We start from the raw sequence: 17,659 nt of genomic DNA on the forward strand, positions 1-17,659 counted from the left end.
CCAGAGGACACAAGGGGAAGGGATCAGATCCATCCTTGCCTCCTCCCACTTGTAGCTCACAGAAAACAGTCAAGAATTGATCCAGTGAGTCTTTCTAAGGAATTTAAGGTCATGTCAGGTGTTTGCTGAAGACAGAGCAGGACTTGAGATTAGCTCCTTTGTCCTGAAAAATGACTAAGAGCAGTCTTGTTCTCAGTTGCAGCTGAGGCAGCTTCCAAGGTGGACAGCCTGTGAGCTCCAAAGTGGTGCCTCACAGAATCAGTGAATTAATCTCACCATATGCTAACACACCAGGTGCAAAAACAAGGTTAGCGTGTCAGTGGGTCTGCTGCAAACACGTGCCAATTTGGTAGCACAAAAGCACAACTATTCACATATATTTTAAAGGAAAGGCTCAACGCCATACTCAGAAGCAATTTAAAAATAGGAGAGTGTGAGTTTCACATAGATAAACTTGGAGGACTGACATAAGATAATAAAAGGTACACAGCAAAGGAAAAGAACATTCAAATAAATCCCTGCAGGTCACTGTGGCCCTGCTTTGAATTCCTTCCAAATTTAGCCTGGAGTGTCCATGCCCATGTGAAGTTGTGCTGTGTACAGAAACAACAGAACTGGTCCAAGCTAATCTTCAAACAGAAAAACAAATTCCACTATCTTTTTCATATTTTTCCTTCTTAATCACTTGATAACTTAAAACCTTCCAATAGCTGACAGAAAATTTGCTAGTTAAGAAGTTGTTTAGAGATCCCTGAATTGAAAGACAGCATGTGAAGTGAACACCAATCAAGGTACCAAGGCACTATGAAAGATCTAAGATCTTCTCTGGGACCAGTCCCTGGAAAGGTTGTTACTGTTTGAGGCTTTTTTTGTAAACATACTTTTTCCTACAAGAGAAAGAATATAATTTTTCCTATTAAGTAGTCACAAAGAGCAGATAATTGTCAGTCACTGGTGAAAATGTTTCCCCCTCACCTCCCAAAATTCAAAAAATTCTTAGATTTTTTTTATATGGAGTTTTTTTTATTGTTTGGTGGTTTTTTATTGTTTTTTATTGTTTTATTCTTGATTAACATTTATGTAAATAATTCCATTTAGTAAATTTAAGTGCTGTGGTGTTTTGCAAAAGAACAGGGTGCAAAATATCCTGTGTGCAGAATTACAATTTAATTTGTTTGCCATATTTCTGATTCAGTTTTTAGCATAACAAAAGTACCATTTTGGCCTAAAAAATCAAGGTCTTTTTACTGATTTTAAATTTCTGGTTTTAAACTTTTTGACACAAAATACACATTATGTTTATGGTGGTTTCTCTTCATTCAACTTATTTTTCCCTAAATGATGGACAGAAGGCAGAGTTTCCAAATGGCACCATGTTCTAAGATTTATCAGGGTGCTTGGCATCAGAATTAAAAAGACCATCAGACTTTGTCATTACTCACAGTAACCACATACCCAGCTGCTTTGCACAATTCCTCCCGATATAGACACAGAGGGGCTATATTGAGCTTGTCACAATTTGAATTTGGAATCCCTGTCCAAAGACTGTAATGTCACCTAAGCTTTCACATTTGTGCTGGGAACAGCTAGAGCAGAAGCAGGGTTTAAACTAGGACACTGGCAGTTTGCCTGAAAAAAAACCAAATGGCCAATAAATCTTCTGTCTAAAGTATTTGGACAAAGTGTAGCTTAGAAATTAAAAGGAATCAGTAACCAGGCAATTTCAAAATACAAACACACAATCTTGGATTCCTTGTTTCTTTGTCAAGAAAAAGTATATTACCAAAGTCAGAAACTAAAGGTTAAATCTGATTCCTTAGGCTGCTTTCCTAAGGGAGGAGCTTCAGTGCTGTGCCAAGCTGACTTCTGTCCATACATACAGATCTCAATCTTGAGTAACTCTGAGAGCTTGGCCTGTGTGGAAGCATAGCTTGAATTTCATCCTTTTTGATCAGACTAATAATAATAGCAAGGCTATGACTACTCCGTTCTGCCAACAGAACTATTTTGGTGGTTTTAATATCACTTTGCAGAACATCTGCTTTTACTTCATTCCTTTTTCATTCTTGAATTAATTCTTAGTGCACCTAGAGTGAACTCTTGTACCGTCTCAACTGGGTGACTACCTCAATAAAAAAGAGAGGATAGCTGTACAAATGCTGCTTTGCAAGTGCAAAGTGGTGCACACTTCACACAGCAGCACTGCACTCCCTGTCCATCCTCCATCCATCCTGCTGCCTCACAGGTTCCTTGCAGCCTGCAGTCTCAGTGGCCCCGTGCAGTGCAAGGCACCAGCTCACACCATGTCTTAACCCGAGCTTCCAAGTCAGCATCTGCTGCACAAGGATGTTGCTTTAGAGAGTGGTCTCAGGGCAGCCATTAATGCATAATTTAGATCTAACCACTATGGTTTGCCATAGCATTTTTGAGCAATGTAAGTAGCATGAATACTTGTTTCATTTCTTATTATACTAAAGCATAATGTTCTGATTTCTGGTTCTTCTCTTCAGGGATTTATTAAATATTCCTTTTAAGAATGTTATGAGCTCAGCATCAAAGTACATTATAAATCTGTCCAAAAATAAATAACACAGTGCTGAGGAATGTTAGCTAAGGGAATCTGTGGTAGATTTATTTCTTTCTCTCCCACTCTTCTGCCAGTGCAGAGGCAAAGCCTTCAGATTTTTCTCCTATCCTAAAGGGACTGGCAGTTGACCAGCTTAATTATCAAAGCTCTCTATGCAAGTCAACATGACTACTCCAAATATTCCAATATTTTGGTAGACAGAACTAGGCCACATGGGGGAAAAAAAAACCTAATTCAGCTGTTAGCCAAGGTGGGCTATACCTACAGGACTCTGTGAGATCTCTGCTAAAAGCAGACCAGTTCTCCCCCAGAAGATGGTGTTACTGAGCTGTTAGATGCAAAAGGCAGTTTCTACTTCACAATCTCTATGAGGTAAATCCAACTTCCCAGAACTTCCCTCTGTGTTACCTGAGTAGGTGCCAAGTGAGAATTGCTCAGAAAAAGTACAATTTTATTCCAAGTTTGTTTTGCTAAAAGTTTTGGCTAAATTGGAGGATTCCCAATACATCCTGATGTTTCCTTACTGTGATTTCTCTGTCTGGGATAATGAACACAGGCATGTATCAGTCACTGTGGTAAATCTGCACTGTGGCTTCTCAGATCTGTGCTACAGCATAGACTGCTTTTGGATCTCTCAATGTAGCTATAAAAAGGGAAACTGATATTTCTAATAGCATTAGCAACTACTGTTACGGTGTAAAGTGTCTGAATGGAGAAGAAAACCCTGGAGCCATTTGTGCATGTGCTCTTATCAGTTCCACAGTTCTCTGCACCCATCTGAATGCACAGCTGACTTTGCTGGTTGTGTCAAACTGACTCAGATGATAATTTGTTTGCCTACCATTTAAGACCCCTAGTAACTAGCAAGCATTCAATATTTTTTTTCCAGGAATACCATTTATCTTGGATCAAATACAAATTAGGCCAACTTGTATCCAGTGTTTATCTGTTGTAGAGGACTTCTGTTTACAAGCTAAGAGGGCCACAAGAACATCTGGGTCCTGTCATCTAGATTGCAAGGGCTATTCTGGTCCACAATGAATAGTTTCCATGCAAGGACAGTACTGAGGAAGACAGCAGTAGCTCTGCTCCATGAGCTGTCCAGACAGCAGAGAAAGGATCATCAGCAAAATTATTTCTGAAGAAAACCAGTTGGTAACCTAACATGAAAAATGCTATTTCACTGTTAGATGCCTATGGGACCTTGATTTGTGTGCACATATATTGTGTGCAGATGTAACATTTCAAATGTCTTAAAGGTTTTAAGATCTCCATCATGCCCACTTCTCCACACCAGTCTAACCTTCCATTCTGTTCTGTTTCCAGTCTTGAAGTTGTTCATGTCATGAGACAGATCTGGAAGTAAAATAGGCTCCCCCTGGGCATTTTCTGGAAGAGTTAGATAGGAGACTCAGTTCAGTATTTCTCATCTTGAAGACCAAAAAGCCTGGCCAGATGAGGCAAAGAATTGAAAAGGAAAGAGAGAAGGATGACCATTCATGCTCCTGGAACCATTCCAGAGAGTTAGAACCTAAGATATATTTAGTAACCTCGCTGTTGAAATGAAATCTTGTGTAACTTCACCTTAGCTGCAACAGTTAGCGTTTATGTAATCATGTAAAGTAAAAATGACCTACTTTTTAATTATAAAGAAATGTATTCAGTAACCTCTAAAACATAAAAAGGAAAACTTTAATATATACTTCCCAGATAACTAAAATTCTCATTGCACAGCATTACCCTATATACTAAAAAGCATTGCCATTTAAAGAGGAATTTATCAGGTATTAGGCACTGGCTGTACTGGCCAAGTATACAGTGCCATGCCAAATAATCACATTCCCAGGTGAAATTTAGCACCATTTACTAATTTTAGGCAGTCAAATTACATCACTATGTACCTATAATCTTGAGAGTCACCATAAGGCAACATTTCAACAATCAAGGCATGTTTGATAAAAGAAGAAATCAGTAAATTTCTAGCCTTAATGGAAAATTGTTTTCCATGGATAAATAAAGACATAAATTACTGCTATAAAGCTTCATACAAACTATATAGAAGAAATCACTGTTGCTTATAATAATAAGAGAATTTAAAAAGTAGATCACAGAAATAATCCTAGAATAAACTGCTTAAAATTTTCTCTCTTGATAAAAAAAAATAATCCAGAAAAAGGCTGTGTATACACATAAATGAATGGTATGTTGCCATGCATTTATGTCCCTGAACTGTGATAACAATGGTTAATTTGCTAATATTTTCCCATCCTTTAAATGTATAATACTGAAATAAACAAAGCTAACAAATTTACTATTCTACCTAAAAATCAATTTACTCATGGGTTTTGTGTGTTTGTGAGAGAGAATGATGCCAAAGACATTTTACTTTTAAAATGTTTTCATAAACTCCAGTGTAAAATCCAGTCAGCCTTTTGTAAAGTATCAGTGAAACCAGGGCAAGATTCTTTTTCTTGCACATATTTAATCAGGTAATATATACAAAAATGAAGACCTGTGTAATAGAGTCTTAAAGTGTTGCCAGATTAAGGGCTTTTAACTTATTTTTGCAATTTAATTTGCTTTCAACACTGTTGAAGTGTACAGTTATTTTAGATCTTTCTGATTATCAATATTTTCTAACTTTTGTTAGACTCAAGCCCTCAATAAGTTTAAGGTGTAACCAGCAGTTCTGTTGCTTCTTTTGATCTCAGAGGTGTGATAAAGGGATTCTGTCTTCAATTGACTCACAGAACAAATAAATGAAATAGATATCCCTTAAATGAGGATTAGCCACTTATTTGCAGAGTGGCTGTCTACTCTGCATTCAGGTAGGAAAGCAAATATCATTATCTGGTAAGTATCTGAGTATTATGAGATTTTTCTGTTAAAGACAAAAATATCTTTGGATTAAGATTTTAAACCTTGCTTGCAGGAACATAAGAATTATCTTAATGGAGCACTTTTTTCCTCAAAGAATATTCCTCACAAAATGTACCCTACCCTTTTTGAGACATTACTGGTTATGATGGATTTTAAGGTGTGGGAACAATCCTCCCAGAGTAAAGTTTCTAGTTGTAATGTTGGTTTAGCTCCATGATAATTTATGCTTAGTAGGACATATACATAATTGTGTTCACTTATCATAATCCTCCTTTTAAAAATAAAAAAGTATTGATTTTTATAGGCTTTTACTGAAGATTTCTGACCATTAGAGTGTGACACCAATAACCATTTGAACATTTCCTACTTTCTGTCGCTCAGTTAAAAATCTACATAAATATATTCTTCACAGTAAGTCTTAGGATTTTAATGGTTTAATGTCTGATTTCAATATCACTGTAATGACATTCCTTCTTCTCATCACAATTCCTCTTCTGAATCACTGCCGTGGACTACTTTTCAGTAGGAGCCTTCCATCAGAAATACTGAAATTCACTGGATTTGACAATTATTACTTCGTGGTGAAACTATAAAAACTTCTTAAACTAAGTAACTTTTTCTTAGGCTGAAGTCAAGAATAGCCTGTTCATTTTCCTATTTTTTTCCCTGAACTAGCTGTTCCAAGAAGCCATCATTTGAATTGTTGAGAAATTGCCTCTCAAAGATCTGGCCTGAAATAACAACTTGACAATCTATGTGCAAGTGTTTGGAGTGGTACACTACTATTTCCTTAAAAAACGTTATATTTAGTTTCTTATTTGCTTTCCTTCACACTGCCTGCTCTGGATGGTATTTAGATACTATAGGCAACCAATTTAGGTATCCAAATGAAAACTATAGGCTTCTTATGCCATCAGTGGAAAGAGGAACAGTACTTCAGAGGGCAATTAAGAGTAAAACACCGAGAAACCTGCCTGCTTTGTCAATTTCTTGAAGGAGCAGGACACTTCTCTTAAAGGCCCAGGGCAGATGCAGATTGTGAGATTGTGAAGATGTCAAACAAATACCGAAATTTGTTAATAAGATGTCACTTGAATTGCCATTTAAATGCCTGGAGACTCTCTCACTACTTGTTGGTTGCTCCTTCTAAATATTCTCCCTTAGGATGATTTTTCAAGAAAATTGCTCTTTCCCTATTACTATTACTTAACCTAATTAACCACTTTTTTTTTTCTTTTGAATGGCTTCAGAAAAAATTCATTTCACGGTTGGACAGATATTCTGGTTTGCCTTTAATTGCTTTTAGCATTTTCATATTATGAGGTACAGATGTACATTGAGGTACAGAGGAATTGTTTTGCTGGCATCCCCAGTCAAAGCTGATCTTTGGCCCTACTGCTCCTCTGCTGCTTGTAGTTTCTTCCCAATAAAAGGTAAAAACTTCCCAGGCCTCTGCCATGTTCTCATGCTGGCACCCTGTGTAATTCTGCTTTGCATGCAAGGAGCCTACGCTTTTAAAAAAGCTCTCTGTCATCCCAGAATGTTCCAGGCACTACAGAAAAACAAACAAGAACTCCATTTAAGCCCTCTAGACATGTTTCTGTCTAGAAGTTTTTGACAGAAAACTGGAACAATTTTAAACAAATCACAGGCATCCTAGACCAAAGGCTTTTTTTCTGTGTAATCTAGTTTCCATGAACTCTTATACACTTATCTGTGTTGCTGCTGTCTGGATCACAAGCTTCTCCCTAGCACTATAAAGGATCTTCTCTAACTGCTGTCCCCAGAGCTGGTCATGAAGCTGCTGAACAATTATCCTGGTTCTGCATACACAGACACAGTATTTTGATAACTAAATGGCCTACCATTACAGCTTGTCAACAACTGAGAGTGTATCCCCATCTCCTGGAGGGACCACTTGGCTTTGTGCTTGCTCCTCTCTGAAAAGCTGTCTCTCAACATTTCTCCATCTCCATGTCTCCTTTCTTTTTTCTTTTTTTTTTTTTAATCCCTTTGTTATTCCAGAACAACATTTTATAATTATTATGCTTTACCCCCAACTGCTGGTAAAATAAAGGTGTTGCATTTAAAACACCACGAACTACACATGGGAAACTGGCAGGGAAAAAGAATCTGTTCCTGCTTGTCTAAGAGACATAGCCAAAGTACTTGATGGATGAAATAGGAAGGGGAAGGGAGAAAGTTTCTTTAAAGATCCAGTATTACACATATTCACTGATGTACAGCCTGTACTGCTTTGATTTTGCAGTGAGCCTGTATTTCTTAAATTGATCTTTTTATTTAGAAAAAGAAGCTTGCTTTGAGAAAGTTTATATTTATAAAAATATAGTAATAAACAACAGACCACTTCTGTTTCTCTCCAAAATAAAGCCTTTTCTTTATAGGAATGTTTTATTATTTCCTGATGTACACATTAATTATCCCTGGTTTGGGCTTTTTTTTTCCAAGTCTCATCTGAAAATATTTTAAATGGAATGAATTTTAAATCATTCTCCTTTTGGAATAAGCTAAATTTCTGAACTCATGAAATGTTCTATTTATTGCAGCATTTTACTTTGCTTCCAAGAGGAAGGCAAAGAACTGCAGGGACCAATTAGAAAGAACTGGAAAATCCTCATAACATGAAGGACTGACAGCCGAAAATCCTAAATCTGATGGACTGCCTTGTAGATTGGCATGAACAATGTCTCTCCCCATAAGTAAACCTTAATCTCCTAAGCAGAAAGGAAAAGCATTTCTTTTAAAGGCTGCTTTAGTCTTTCCATGCCCAACAGTCCATCTTTTCTTTATTTTTCTATATCTTCCTCTATTTATTTTTATTTTACTTTTTTTTTCCATTTTTTCTTTTTATCTGCTTTCCTTTCCTGCCCTCTAGTGACCAACCAAGCATGTTTCTAAACAAACTGAGCACACTTCCAAAATACTTCATGTTTCTGTTTTATGAGGTTATGCCACCAGAATAAATACACTTGAAAGGTAGAGGCCATTGTTATATCCCAAATTACACTAAAAGGAATAACAGTGAAATGTTTCTGAGCTGTTCATGGCTGAGCCTCTCAGGTTGGGTTAGTAACAGGTGGGTTACAAACCCCCTGCTGCCTCTAGAAAAGTCCCTACCACCTGTATTGGATGGGATTTGGCATATATTTCAGCTATGGTTTTATAACCATGCTATTGTACAGAAGAATGAAGAAAAATATTAAATTTTACAGATTATTTTCTCATAAAATAAATAAACATATAAACAACATATTAAAGGGGGGGTATATATGGTGAATCTCAAAAGTCACTGTGAAGGCTATTAGCACACCCATCCTAAAATATGCTGAGAGTCTTTCCCTCCTAGAATTCAAGACTAATTGAATCCTGCTCTTACAGTGTAATTTTTTAAAATTGTTTCCATCCCTAAAGACCTGCTGTACTTTCACAGTCGAGCTATCATGAAAACATGGCTGGAAAAGGAAATCAGGCTGCAGACAATTTAGAATAATAGTACCTTTTGGGTATAGTGATGTGGAGAGAATGTAGAGTTTATTTCAGGCCACCTTGTTTATAATCACGCTCCAGCGGAACAGTAAAATATTGTTCTGGATTTAAAATGACTTAGAAGACTGAGGAGCAGGATGTGTTTGTGTTTACACAGGTATTTGCACTTCCACAGATTTCTAGAGTCAAAGTCCCTTCTTTAACTTTGCAATGAAAGCAGTCAAGTTAGTGCATTTGCTGCTTCTGCTGTAGGCCCAGAGAAGGGTTTATGAACTCAAAAGCTTGTATAGTTTTCCAAGCTATGCTAATGGTGATAATAAAAGATACAAATGGCAGCATTGCAGGTCTTGTTTTCAGTCTGTGGTGCCTGCAGGCAGGAAGGGAAGCTCTCATCATGCACACTTTGGAGGAGCTGGGAAGGTCTGAGAGGGCCTATGAGCCGCAGCTGATGACAGTTTCTTTGGGAACATTGTGGCCCCATGCAAAGCAGTGGATGAATTATGTATGTGTGGGACTCTGGCTGTTCCCTGCCTGCTGAGCACAGCTTGAAATTTCAATGGAGGCACAGAGAAAAGCCAGTGGGATTACAGAAAACACACATGACCGAGGCATCACGTTTGTCAAAGCACGTGGTTTCTGCCCTGTGCTGGCTGCATTCTTCTGTCACTCTGCTGCTGTGGCTGTGTGTAAATTACCAAACTGAACACACACGGACACGAGCAGCAGACCCTGATCTGTCACTAGCATGGTGACAGCCTGGTACAGCTTGTAGTCTCCTCCCGAAAACCTCCTGAGTATAGTTTAGCCATTAGCATGGACCAGGGAGAGAAAATTTGGATGTAATTGCCTTGTTCCAAGGACAGGGATATTTGGCAGAATGGAAGCGACTAGGCTGTACAAATGTGCTAGATCTGTTTCCTTGTACTTAAGTCATTTAATTTCTTAACGTGACAGAAGTCTGCAAGGTGAATTGACTTTGGAGGTACTCATCTGTGCTTTTGCAACAGGAAGGTACTGACTCTATTCAACTACTTTTTCCAAAGTAACTGTTTTAATGTGGTGTGAGTGGGAAAAAATAAAAAAAACCACCACATTTCAGAATTATCAAATGAATTCTCCAGGCTCAGGGTTCCCCACCAAACCGATGAGGCTTACTGCACAGGCAGGGAGGAACAGGACACTTCCCGTTCTCTTCCAAAACCTTGAACTGGCAAAGTCAACTAACAGGTTCTTTAATATCTGTTTTTTCGAAATTAAGAAAGAGAACCATACCATTTATGTTGTATAATTTCCATTTCATAGTTATTATGCAAGCTCTGAACTTCCTCGGAGTCACAGTATTTTCCTATATAAGCAACTGCGCAGGGAGCATGGATCCACTGGCACCAAAACGCAGTCTCAGACACTTCGCACAGGGAAAAAAATCCCTGAACAGAAAAATCCCAGCATTGATTACTGAAAGCACCAAAGGCACATTTGTTCTGGGACGGATCGGCGGTGCAGTATTTTCCCTCTGCCCCCCACCGTCCCTCCCGAGGGAGCGGGTCCCACCGCGGCTGAGGCGCCGCTCGGGGCCGGGCCCGCCGCAGCACCGCGCCCCGGCGCTGGGAGGCTCCCGCCGCGCGCGCCTGCGCACGAGGCCGGCGGTGCCCGGATCCCTCCGCCGGGCGCAGCGCCCGCCCGGCAGCGCGTGCGGAGCCCCGCGGGCCGTGGGGGGCGGCGGGCGCCGCGCGGGGCCCGGCCATGGCGGGGCGAAGGTGCGCGGGCGGCGCGGCCGCCCTGGCCGAGGCGCCGGGCTGCGGCGCGGCGGCGGCCGAGCCGGCCCGGGAGCTGTTCGAGGCCTGCAGGAACGGGGACGTGGAGCGGGTCAAGCGGCTGGTCCGGCCCGAGAACGTGAACAGCCGGGACACGGCGGGCAGGAAGTCCAGCCCGCTGCACTTCGCCGCAGGTACCGGGGCAGGGGGAGCCGGGCGGCAGCGCCGCCTCCCCGGGGCGCCGAGCCGGGCCGCGGGGCAGCGCCGGGCCGCTCGGGCCTCGCCGCTCGGGCCGGGCGCAGCGCCGGGGTCCGAGCGCTCCGCCGGCCCCTGAGCATCGCCCGCGGGCCGGGCCCGGCACCGAGCCGGCGGCACCCGCACGGAGGGGTCACCGAGCGGCACAGCTGCGTCTGCTCGCCTATTTCCTTCTTCTCTCTCTTTTTTTTTTTTTTTTTTTTAATAAACCTCATCTGGCTTTGAGGACACATCTGGAGTGGGGTTTGTGCTGTTCGTGTTGTGACACGTGAGCTCTGACAGGGACGCGTCCCACGTTCATGGATTTCAGCGGGCCTGTGCAGTTTTAGAATTGAACGCGTGAAGGTGTTTGTGAGATAACGCCGTTTCTGAGCTTTTTGAGTTCTTATCTTTGACAAATGGACTTTGTTAATTCAGGACGTAAGTAAGCACAACTGACGTCACAGTACAACTGCTTTCCCTGGTAATTGGCCAGAAGATTGTATCCCACCTTTTCAGACAAAGACCTGACTGTGACTGTTGTTTTCATGTTGGTTGTTTTGGTTTAATTACAGCCTTAGATGTTGGACTCCAAGGCTGACAGGCTGCAGAAAACAGTAGCTTCTTTCCAGCTAATCAGGATGCATAGTAACAAAGATGCTTATTTCTTTATTAGATTGTCTTGGTAAAGGTTTCTGCTTCAGGTGTCCTTTCCTCATATTAAGAGAGCTTGACTCAGACTTAGGTCTAAGTTATTGAAAACCTCCTCAGGACAGCAGTATTTAATAAAATCAAGAAGCTTAATCAGCAAGAGAGCTATGGAGACAACTTTCCTGTCAGGGGAAAACAATTTTTGTAGCTTTTTTTTATATGCAGCAATCCTGCCTGTCCACTTATAAACTCTGAACCTCTAAACAACTGTGTATGTGTTAGAGCACTTTGAAGAAGTGAGGGGTAGTTTTTATTTATTTATTTGCTTTTGATTATTTTGGGGCTTTTTTTGCCTAAGATGTTTCTCATTCACTATAATGATCTGGTTTATCTCTCTGAACAGGGATGATCTGTCTTGGCTTTAAATAACTCCTGATCTCTGGAAAGATTTTTCTTTAAATATGCATAGCCATAAGTTCATGTAGTTGTTAGATTTCTGAGGTTAAACAGGTTGGTGTGTAAATGGGAGACACTGTTGTCATCTTGAGTCTTCTTCCCACCTGGCACAGAGAAGTTATTTGCTCCTCTCAGTGGCCGTAGGAGATGCTGAGAGTTTCTGGTAACGTGGGACAGAAAACACTTGTGTGATTGCTCCATGCAACTCTCTTTACTCCCTCAGGTTGAACTCTGCTGTTGTCAGCCCACCTGCAATAGGCTCTGTGTGAAAGGTGGACAAAAGTAGCTCTTGGATTTGGGCCTGACTGGCTTTGTTTGGTTTTGCCTTTCCCCTGTTATTCACAGTTGGAATAATACTCGCTTCTTTTGTCTCTGCCTCTGAAGGAGTCACATTCCAGGAAGTAAAAGCAAAAATCTGTTGTATTCCGGCTTTGTTTATGGGTGTTCTTAGAAAATACATTACAAAACTTCTCTGACTAGTTTCATTCAGTTTCAAGACTTCTTTTAGGGAGGAGTTGGAGCTGAAATACACCACGTCACCATGTTTTGTATTGCCCTTTTTTCCTTTTTTAGTGGCATTCTGGGTCTGAACTTGGGTTCTATTTTTTATGTCTTTTCCCAGATCTTACTTAACAATTTTTTTAATAATAAACCCTATTCCTCTTTTTCCATATGTCAGTTTGTAAAGGTGGATTTTGAAGTAAAATATATAAAAAAAAAGCTTCAAGCTTACCCTAGAAATGTCATTACAGAAGTAATACATATTGGACTTTTGCTGGAGGTTGCTCTTTGGATTTTGTAGTGCACAACTGTGTGTGTGATAGTTAAGTTATCCTGAAGTTTTAGTCAAGAGCTCATCATCGTTCACAATGAAAGAGGCTCCATCCTCTCCCATCATAAACTGCATACACTTCCTCAAGTCAGTCTTTTTCAGTGTGTGTCAAAGTTCAAACTATCCCAAGGTTTTAAGGACTTGGCAGGTACCAAAATGCCCTTCCTGCAATCTCAATTTCATTAAAAATATGAACACCCAGGGTAGGGGAGAAGAATTTGAGTTAAAAATTACGATGTTGGGGTTTTTTAAAGTGTTGGAATAGTTTTTACTGGAGCCAACTAATGGTAAAGAGGAACTTGGAGTAGGCAGTGACTGCCTTCCCGTGACAGCAAAGGCTGCCCCTGCTTTCCACTCAGGAAAAACAGCAGAGGCAGAGACCATTGTGCAGTTTGGCCACTTCCTCTGTACTCGTGCATCCTTCAGAAAGTAATGGGAAAATAACTCCCCTTCCATATATGGTGCCCTGTTGTACAGATGCTTCCCCGAGGAAGTAAGGAATCCCTGCTGTGCACTCAGTGCTGGAGAGAAGTTACAAAAATCGGTGTGATACAAAAGAGTTCATTTCATCCACTTTAAATTAGCTACAGGGGTGTTGCTGTACTGAAGGTACTGTACAGATGCAGGCTTTGCTGAGAGAGAAACTGTGGATTGCTCATGAATTGTATCTGATTGAACCTCTATATTAAATAGAGGGATCTGAGGGAATTCTCTACGCCTATAGTAAGGTTTACTAGAGCTGATTTTCAATTATGATGTTGATTCCTGATGAGGAATTTTACCTGTAAAAAAGAGGCTTTACATCAATACTTTGAGGGGTAGGAATGACTTCTGTACAAGAATGAGTGGTTTAGCTACCAGTTATGTAACAAAGAATTTGATCAGAGTCTTTTGTAACATAATTGCTGCAGTCCTGGAGAACATTTTTTGGTACTCAGAAGAAAATACCAAGCAGTCTGTCATCAAATAACAGTTTTGATTATGTGTTTGTGGGACTCCAGCACATGTGAATGTCTTCTTTGAGTACTTTCTCAAAATAATTTAGTATGTTTTGAGTATGTATTCAAACTATGAACAGAATTTTTGAAAGCTTGAAGAAAGTATAAAAACACATTTAAGAAAAATAACAGCATTTATAAAACTTAGAATAACTGAACATATTTAATAATGAGAAACATTATACATATAATGTAATATAGGCAATAAGACTGCATGGGGGTACCTGTTAATATTTTTTTTTGGCAGCAGAAATATGCTTGCATGTGCAGTGAATATGAGTTACTGTGCCTGTGCAGATAAATTGGTTTTGCATGGACCATGTGTCTGATCCAGTTCTTATCTGAAGTCTGCTGAGCTTCTTTCTCTGTTAGGACAGGCAAGGTGGGTAAGTGCCATGGTGAGACTCAAAAGTGAATTTGCTGTAGGGTCTGTGGTTCTATCATAGGCGAGGTGCTAGTAAGCTAAGATTTGTATCAGTAGTGTTTCATGGAACCTTTGAGGTGGCCTTTGGAACATAACCAGATGGGTATAATGATTACAGGCAGAAATCCTAAAGCATTCTGGCCTCATGGAGATAGTAAAGCAAATATAAATACAGTCTGATGTCCTAGTTCATTTGCCATTATATAAGTATGCAAGATACAGCTGAAATTTGAGGAAACCCTATCAAGATATTGTTTCTGTAATCTTTAATATTACTTTTCTACTGAATTTAATCAAATTTTTAAGAGTTTCAGAAACATCCTTAGTATGTAAATACTTCTTTAGTAAACCATGCCACTTGTGATTGTCTTTAGGAGTGATTACTGTTGTTGAAGTTTGTTGGTTGCACATCTGGGGCAGGAATTTCTCTTCCCCCACCCTGAAGCCTTTTCTCCCTTTTCCTCCTCCAGGTTTTGGTCGGAAGGATGTAGTTGAATATTTACTTCAAAGTGGTGCCAATGTCCACGCTCGAGATGATGGAGGCCTTATTCCTCTTCACAACGCCTGCTCTTTTGGCCATGCTGAAGTTGTCAATCTGCTCTTGCGGCACGGTGCAGATCCTAATGCTCGAGATAATTGGAATTACACTCCCCTTCATGAAGCTGCCATTAAGGGGAAGACAGATGTCTGCATTGGTAATTTTCTCCCACTCTTCCTGTGACTGACTCACTTGTTTTCACTGTGAAAAATCAAGAACCCTTTTAAGACCATTTTCACTCCATGGAGCTATGGCTGATACAAGGGTTAAAAGTAAACATCTTTTATAAACTTCAGTTCATATGTCACGGTTACAAGATACAGGTTTTTGGATCTTTTTTTATAATTGTCTACCTATAAAGGTCCATCATGGGGAAAGTGCTTTAAAGCAACATGGTGGAGCTAAATTCTCTTCTATTTCAGCTTGGACTCTTATGCTGCCTTCTGCTTCTGATCACAGTGCAGTGGGAAGACCAAAAGTGATCTTAATAATGGATTCATTCTATCTTACGTGTAGCAGCTGGGTTAAATTAGTTAAGGATGGGAAAACTTCAATTATATTTACTACCTGTTTTAACTACACAGTTCTTAAGAGGAGCTCTTTAAGGAAGAGGTAGAAAGTTAGACACGTAGTCCAGGAAACATTTCTCGATTGTGTAGTTTGCTGCTATTTACTTTAAGAGAGCTGTAAAGCTCTAGAGAGCTGTACAGATAACATTGCTTGTTTGGCTGAGTGCAGCATGCACAGCCTGCCACTGCTGTCTGCAGGTTAGGAGAGCACAGGATTTGGGACAGCATGCTCTGGGGCTGATGGAAAGTAGCTGCTGAGTTTTTGTGGTGGGTCAGTCATAAGCTTTCAGCTAAGATTGGCTCTTGTCAGTCTGTGGTTGTTCTCTTTCTGATCTGCTTTTTTCTCTTAAAATGTGTCTAGACATGTTTCATCAGATACACTGGTCACAGGTGACATTGCAGAATGCTGACATTAAAAATTTGGAAAAGGAAGTCAGAATGTTTCTTTTTTTTGTTTGCAGATTACAGTAATGATGTGTCTCATAAACCTTGTCTTGTAGAATTGTTTTCTCATGGAAAACTTTGGCATTTTTGTAGTACTGTTGCAGCACGGTGCCGAACCAACCATTCGGAACACAGATGGAAGAACAGCTTTGGATTTAGCAGACCCGTCTGCAAAAGCAGTGCTGACAGGTAAGTGATAACCTTTAGATTTTTTTATGACTAGTAACAGTTGAACTGATGTGACACAGTAGTTTGGAGGTTGTCTTTTTGATACTACTTTAACTTATGTCTGGTTTATAATTCTAAATAGAATTCCCATGTGGCTTTAATCATCTCAATCATGGCATGTGTTCTGGATAGTTTATCATACTAGTTCAATAGTGAACTGTCAAATTTTTAGAGCCATAGAATGGCTTAGGTTGGAGGGGACCTAAAGATCACATCATTCCAACCCCCTGTCATGGGCAGGAACATTGACTAGACTAGGTTGCCCAGACCCTGTCCAACATGGCCTTAAACACATCCAGGGGCAGGGAATCCACAACTTCTCTGGGCAGCCTGTTCCAGTGCCTCACTGCCCTCTGAGTAAAGAATTTCCTCCTAACATTTAATCTAAATCTCTCCTCTTCTAGTTTGAGCACATTTCCCTTTGTCCTCTCAATACTTGCCTGTGTAACATCTCACCCTCTTTTATAAAAGCTCCCTTTAACAGCTGAAAAGAGTATTTGTAAGTACTTCTAGCACTTATGTTCTCCAAAATTTTAGCAGAGGAGGATAAGTTGTGAACTTCACATACAGATACATATTTGACAGCTAAAGAAAACCCTTTTGTCTTCTAGGTGAATACAAGAAAGATGAACTCTTAGAAAGTGCCAGGTATGTATGTGTGGAAAACAACTGGAATTGGTTATATTTGCAGAATTTTGTGTAATTAATATATAGAGATGTAGTCTGTGGACTTTGCATTCCCTCTAAATGCTAAGCTTTGCCTATTTTCTGTGAATGAAGCTACAAAAGTAGTTGCATAAATGCATTTTTGTTTTCTCTTTAATGCTGACAATACAGAGGAAAATGTTTTGCTTCAGATCCGTTGAACATTATACAGTGAAAAATATAAAACCAGAATAAACCACTAAAAATTGGGATAAGAATATTTCTGCTCATTTCACATCTTGTTTTTCAGGAGTGGAAATGAGGAAAAGATGATGTCTCTTCTTACACCATTAAATGTCAACTGTCATGCAAGTGATGGCAGAAAGGTATTATTGTTTAAAACTTGATTTAAGAGTAGTTATCTCTTACATGATTCAGTTATTGTTTGACCCGATTTTAAAAATGTTAAACATAAAATCTATTTTCTTCCCTGTATATGGGAAAAATAAGATTCCCCCTCTCTAGCAGCCAGCTGAGCGTTTTTTGTTTGGTTTTTAATCTTAAAAGGACTATGCAAGTAATTCTATATAGGAGCAATAAACAAACACCTTCTCAGTTGAAGCTTCTGCTTGACCTTCATATCTGCAGTGGTAAAGAAGCAAGGACTTTTCACAGATTTTTGTCCCTATCAGGAGAAACACACAGACACTTAATTTGACATGCACCCTTAGGCAAGTTACTGCTCATGATTCAGGAGCAAGCTGCTCACTGCTGTAAGTAATGGTAAAAAATACACAAAAATGTTCAGAATCTCCATTCTGAAAAATCCTGAGTCTTCTGGGTTCAGCCCCTAGCCTACAGAAGGTTCAGGTTATTGAGTATCACTTTTTGGCATCATTATTCTCATTAAAT

General features: G+C 39.9%; 1 protein-coding gene across 2 annotated transcripts in view; it reads left to right on the forward strand.

Moving 5' to 3' along the window:
• Positions 1 to 10,586: 10,586 nt before the first annotated feature.
• TNKS2 (tankyrase 2) overlaps positions 10,587 to 17,659 on the forward strand; it is a 28,696-nt gene continuing 21,623 nt past the window's right edge. Inside the window, exons 1-5 of one of the 2 annotated variants that reach the window (XM_064430850.1) lie at positions 10,587 to 10,922; positions 14,794 to 15,018; positions 15,968 to 16,063; positions 16,714 to 16,750; positions 17,058 to 17,133. In XM_064430850.1, coding sequence (XP_064286920.1) covers positions 10,718 to 10,922; positions 14,794 to 15,018; positions 15,968 to 16,063; positions 16,714 to 16,750; positions 17,058 to 17,133 — 639 coding nt within the window. In that variant the 5' untranslated portion in view covers positions 10,587 to 10,717. Of the gene's footprint in view, positions 10,923 to 11,366; positions 11,404 to 14,793; positions 15,019 to 15,967; positions 16,064 to 16,713; positions 16,751 to 17,057; positions 17,134 to 17,659 lie in introns of those variants that run through there. The other variant, XM_064430851.1, reaches the window with a different exon arrangement.

This window comes from Passer domesticus, chromosome 8, assembly GCF_036417665.1.
Source record: "Passer domesticus isolate bPasDom1 chromosome 8, bPasDom1.hap1, whole genome shotgun sequence".
Lineage (NCBI taxonomy): Eukaryota > Metazoa > Chordata > Aves > Passeriformes > Passeridae > Passer > Passer domesticus.